The sequence below is a fragment of the Anomaloglossus baeobatrachus genome, unplaced genomic scaffold, assembly GCF_048569485.1.
Source record: "Anomaloglossus baeobatrachus isolate aAnoBae1 unplaced genomic scaffold, aAnoBae1.hap1 Scaffold_65, whole genome shotgun sequence".
Taxonomy (NCBI): Eukaryota; Metazoa; Chordata; class Amphibia; order Anura; family Aromobatidae; genus Anomaloglossus; species Anomaloglossus baeobatrachus.
In genome coordinates this window covers 454,142-460,141 of record NW_027445019.1, presented here as the reverse complement: position 1 = coordinate 460,141, position 6,000 = coordinate 454,142, and the positions used below count along the sequence as shown (strand labels likewise).

The following is a 6,000-nucleotide window of genomic DNA, read 5'->3' as shown; positions in this document are numbered from 1 at the left end:
AGCCATGTCAGCTCTGCTGCATCGCTCTCTACAGAGCAAGAAGCAGGCTGACAGCGAGGGTATTGAAACATAAGCACAGCAAGCAGACAGTCCAGCACTACTGACTCCAACAAGAGTTAAATTAGCAACAGAAAAATCACTAGCTAATAAGGAGAGCTAGGACACAAAAATAGGAGGTGCCGATCATAGGAACCATTAAGGAAAAATCACAAATTAGTAGAATGTGAAAAGGCACTCACCAAGATGAAATGCATGGTCCTTTATTTCATAACAACTAGGATAGGTAGGGAGAGGTCCTCACCCTCCGCATCCTCTTCCTACCTATCCTCGTTTTTATGAAATAAAGGACATTGTATTTCATCTTGGCGAGTACCTTTTCTCATTCTACTAATTTGTGACAGTGAGGGTATGATTGCACTTGTGTCTCGCATTGCATCACCCCGCACCGGACGCTCTCAGGACAGGAGCGCCTCAGCAGCGTGGAAACACATGAGGCTGACCAGCTCCTGTTGGGAGATTGTGCTCAGTGATGCGATGCGACACTCGCACAGAGACTGTCGAAGTTCAGTTAACAGGACCTTCAGAAGACATCATACTCATGTGACCAGTATGTAAGCCAATGTCTGTACAACATTCACACCTGACTGGTCACATGGCTATGACGTCATGGAAGGTCCTTTTAGTCAGTGCTGGCTACCGGGCGGCACAGCAATGATCGGTCGCGGAAGCAGAAGCGGCCGGGAGACTGTCTGCATGACGCATTGCGGGATCTGTAAGTATGATCATAATGTTTTTTTAATAAGGTGCTTTTTTTTTTTTTTTTATTTTAACAGCCCCTGGATCCAAACCATACCGAATCTGTAACATGAGCTTCCCAGGACAGCTCGTGATCGGGATCGTGTACACAATCACTATCTGTTCGGTACGATTCCCGAACTTTACAGATCGGGATCGCCCATCACTAATCATAGAGCCTGTCAGGATCATTGTCCCCAAAGAATCCATGTCACAGTTGACACCAGGTAAATGTAATATTGGTACTTGGCAGCTTCAGTGTATGCAATAAAAAAGTTTAAATGTCTACAAAAAATATTACTGACTTGTAAAAAAGATATTTTTGCTTTAATTGCTTTATAAAACATTTTTTATGTTTCAAATTAAACATCAAAACAGCTTCCCCTGTGTGTGACTTCTCTGATGAGTATGAAGCTTGTCTTTGCTTCTAAAGCATTTTCCACATTCGGAGCATGAATACGGCTTCTCTACTGTGTAACTTCTTGGATATTTAACTTGAAATGATTTGTTTACAGAAACATTTTCCACACTCTGATCGTGAACTTTCTTATGTCTGAGAAGACTTGATTCATATATAAAAGATATCCCACATTCGCTACATGTAAATGGCTTCTCTTCAGTGTGATCTCTTTGATGATCACTTAGCAGGGCTTCAGTATTAAACTGTTTCCCACATTCTGAACATGAATATGGCTTGTCTCCTATGTGAACTTTCTGATGTTTAAGAAGGCTTGATTTTTGTGTAAACCATTTCCAACATACTGAACATGAATATGTCTTCTCTCCTGTGTGCATTTTCACATGAGAAAGAAGATTTGCTTTACTCATACATTTTTTTCCACATTTTGAACATGAATATGTCTTTTCTTCTGTATGCCCTTTCACATGATAAAGAAGATTTGCTTTACTCATTAAAACTTTTCCACATTCGGAACATGAGTATGTATTTCCTGTGTGAATTCTCTCATGCGCATTGAGACTTCTTTTTAGTTTAAAAACTTTATGACATTCCGAACATGAATACGGCTTCTCTACAGGGTGACTTCTCTCATGTGCAACAATATTTGACTTTTCTTTAAACTGTTTCCCACATAGTGAAGCTGAATTCAGCTTCTCTCCCTTGTGAATTTTCTCATGTGTAAGAAGGCTTGATTTTTGTGTAAAACATTTCCCACATACTGAACATGAATATGGCTTCTCTCCTGTGTGAATTCTCTGATGTATAACAAGATGAAATTTTGTAGTAAAACACTTACGACATTCTGAACATGAATACGGCTTCTCTCTTGGGTGATGTATTTTATGCTTAATAAGATTTGCTTTACTTTCAAAACATTTCCCACATTCTGAACATGAAAACGGCTTTTCTCCTGTGTGAACTCTCAAATGTTCAACAAGGCTTGATTTATATGTAAAACGTTTCTGACATTTTGAACATGAATACGGCTTCTCTCCTGTGTGACTTATTTTATGCTGAATAAGATTTGATTTCGCTTTAAAACATTTCCCACATTCTGAACATGAATACGGCTTTTCTCCTGTGTGAACTTTCTCATGTATAATACTTCTTGATCTATGTGTAAAACGTTTCTGACATACTGAACATGAATATGGTTTCTCTACTGTATGAATTCTCTGATGCCTAACAAGTTGTGATTTTATAATAAAACATTTCCCACATTCTGAACATGAATATGGCTTCACTTTGTGAATTTTCTCATGTCTCGAATGATCTGATTTATCTATAAAACCTTTTCCACATTCTGAACATGAATACAGCCTTTCTCCTGTATGAATTTTTTGATGTCTAGTAAGATGATATTTCTTTGAAAAATGTTTCCCACATTCTGAGCATGAGTACGGCTTCTCCCCTGTGTGAATTCTTAGATGTGTAACAAGATGTGATTTTACTTTAAAACATTTCCCACATTCTGAACAGGAGTGTGATTTCTTCTCTCTTGTGTGATTTCTCTTGCATTTAACAGAATCTTCTTGATGTACATTAATGGTAATGAGGTCTTTTCCTGAGGACTGACATATGTTCTCTTCATCTTTTACATTACATTCTAGTGATAACATCACATTTCCTCCAGAATGATCACTTGCATTTTCTGTTGGAGATAAAAAGATTATTTTTTCATTTTTTAAATCACAGCTCAGACAAATTAACAAATATTTCTAGTAGACTAGAATAACACGTCATTTTTGATGCAGGTTTTTGAGCCAAAGCTCCGGAGCCCATTCAATAATTTCACCGGCTATGTAACCTGCATTGCAGGGTGGGCCATTTATATGAATACACCTAAATAAAATTGGAATTTTTGGTGATCTCAACTTCCAATTTGTGGTTTATTAGGATATGGGAGGGGGGAAACTTTTCAAGATGGGTGATGACCAGGGTGGCCATTTTGTATCCAACTTTATCTTTTTCAATGGGAAGAGGGTCATGTAACACATCAAACTTATTGAGAATTTCACAAGAAAAACAATGGTGTGCTTAATTTTAAAGTAACTTTATTTGATCATTAGTTATTTACAATTTTATAACCACTTATAAAATGTGTTCAAAGTGCTGCCCATTGGATTGTCAGTGCAATCCTCTTATTCCACTCTTGACACACTGATAGTAAGTAACACTGCAGAAGAAATACAGCACAGGCTTCCAGTATCCGTTGTTTTAAATGCTGCACATCTTGTATCTTTACAGCACAGACAATTGCCTTCAGATGACCCAAAAGATAAAAGTCTAAGGGGATCAGATTGGGAGACCTTGGTGGCCATTTAACTGGCCCACGACGACCAATCCACTTTCCAGGAAACTGTTCATGTAGCAATGCTCAGACCCGGCACCCATAATGTGGTGGTGCACCATCTTGCTGGAAAAACTCAGTGAACGTGCCATCTTCAGTGCATAAAGAGGGCAACACATCAGCTTGTAGCAAATTCAAGTAATCATCGTTGAGATGCTGCAGCAGCTGGATTTTTTTAATGGTGCCATTTATGAATAGCTAATATCTGACGAAGGGATGTTGGACGGATGCCACTCTCCAGCGACATGTGCCGAGTGGTACGCTGTGGGCACTTGCTGAATGAAGCTAGGACAGGCACTGATGTTTCTTCATTAGTGACAGTTTTCTTGCGTGCACATTTTGGCAAATCCAACACTGAACCTGATTCACGAAATTTGGAAAGCAGTTTGCTAACTGTAGCATGGGAGATGGGTGGTCTCGTAGGGTGTCTTGCATTGAAATCTGCTCCAATGACCCGGGTAATGCATTCACCAGACATCAACACAATTTCTATCTGCTCCTCACGTGTTAACCTCTGTGAAATGTCAATGGCTGTAAACAAAGAGAAACTTGTAAATAACTAATAAAGGAATAAAGTTACAATAATACCAAGCACACCATTGTTTTTCTTGTGAAATTCTCAATACGTTTGAGGTGTTACATGACCCTCTTTCCATTGGAAAAAATAAAGTTGAATCCAAAATGTCCAACTTAAAAATGGACGCCATGGTCACCACCCATCTTGAAAAGTTACCACCCTCCCATATACTAATGAGCCACAAAGAGGAAGTTGATATCACCAACCATTCCCATTTTACTTAGGTGTATCCATATAAATGGTCCACCCTGTACATCACATATTGGTGAGGGATCAGGAAATCTGTGACACTGAATTGCCACTTCCTAATTGCACAAAATAAATTTTTATAAAACTAAATTGTTTGCAGCAAATAATCCGTCTTGATTCCTCCTCTCCTTCCTGGTTAATCCCTTTGTTTTTAAGGATAGGAAACATTCCTGTTGGTCTGGAAAGACACGAGCAATTTTTGATGCAGTTACACGAGTAAAAGCTCTTGAGCAAATTCACTAGACGCCTCCCGCCATGTAACTTATATGTAATGTCACATTAAAATAAGGGGTCAATAAATCTTTACCATTGTGTTATCAATTTTAGGGGCTCATTCTCAATTGGCCACCAATAATACCAACATGATTGCCGCTTGGAGCTCGTTATAAGTACAAGCGGAACTCCAGCTCTACAAGAAAAGGGCCGGTGCCTACACAGCTCCTGGCTGTTTAACTCACTAAATGCCATGATTAATAGTGATCGCAGCACTTAGGAGGCTGGGATAAGGAGCAGACTCTCTCTCCCACCCAATCAGGACCGCAGTGACGGAATTACGAGAGCGAGATCGTTAACATGGCAACCTGAGATTAAATTACAAAATCTAAGTCTGCCAGCTACGGTGGCTGTTAGACCACACCAAGAGCAGGGTCTAAAAGGTGATAATACTTCACAAGGGTTTTAACACTTGATATAATTGTGCCATATCCCAGTGGCGTTCTCCGCCTGCAGGAGGTAATGTTATGGCACAATTGCTGTATAACGTTTTACATATGTTTAAAGCGAAGAGGTTCTCCAGTGATGGTTCATGATTCTGAAGGCAGTCTCTAGTCTTTTATGGTTGAAGGCACCGGTAGTCCTTCACATGCTCCATATGTGTTTTAGGATGAGCATAATTCCTTCTGTTTCAATTGGTTCTTCCACTATATTTAGTGTTACTGGTTGGGGCAGGGAGTAAGGAGGTAACCGTCGCTGTTGGTTACCTTTTTCCCCCAGTGCCCGGGTGGTTGGTGTCAGGAAAAGGGGGAAGTGGAAGTTACACCCCTCCTTTCCACCAGACAGAGCATGTGACTCGCTCTCTAGCGCCCCTCTTATAGTCAGGCCAATTATGGAATTCCCCAACAATAAGCAAGGAGGTCGCTATTCTACTATGCCGATGATTGAAGGGTTCCCGGTGAGAGTAAGGTATATATTCCCCCAACTCCTGCGGCAGAATATATCTAATCCGCCCCTGATCTCACGGGTCGTCCCACAATGATCCTTGGCATAAACTCGCTGCCACCAATCGATTACGCCGAGCACACAGACGTGGAATTCAGGATCGAGATAACAGAACAGCCCAAGATCAAATTATATAATTTTTAATCACCTTAAGGGCACACTAGAAACTACAATATATACAATATGGAATTTACAGAATATATATAATGTCAGAATACATTTACAAATAAGACGTGGTCACAAACAGAGTCAGTTCAAGAAGTTACCTTATGCGTCTGGCCACAGGGGGTGCCGTTTGACCAGGGTTTCATGGACTTCCTCACATGTGTATAGCACGCATGACCCCCGAAT

The 6,000-nt window shown here is 40.1% G+C and overlaps 1 protein-coding gene across 2 annotated transcripts in view; it reads right to left on the bottom strand.

The window, feature by feature from the left end:
* Positions 1–375: 375 nt before the first annotated feature.
* LOC142286283 (uncharacterized) overlaps positions 376–6,000 on the bottom strand; it is a 122,202-nt gene continuing 116,577 nt past the window's right edge. For both annotated transcript variants that reach the window (XM_075333342.1, XM_075333341.1), the window contains exon 7: positions 376–2,906. In XM_075333342.1, coding sequence (XP_075189457.1) covers positions 1,165–2,906 — 1,742 coding nt within the window. In that variant the 3' untranslated portion in view covers positions 376–1,164. The remainder of the gene's footprint in view (positions 2,907–6,000) is intronic.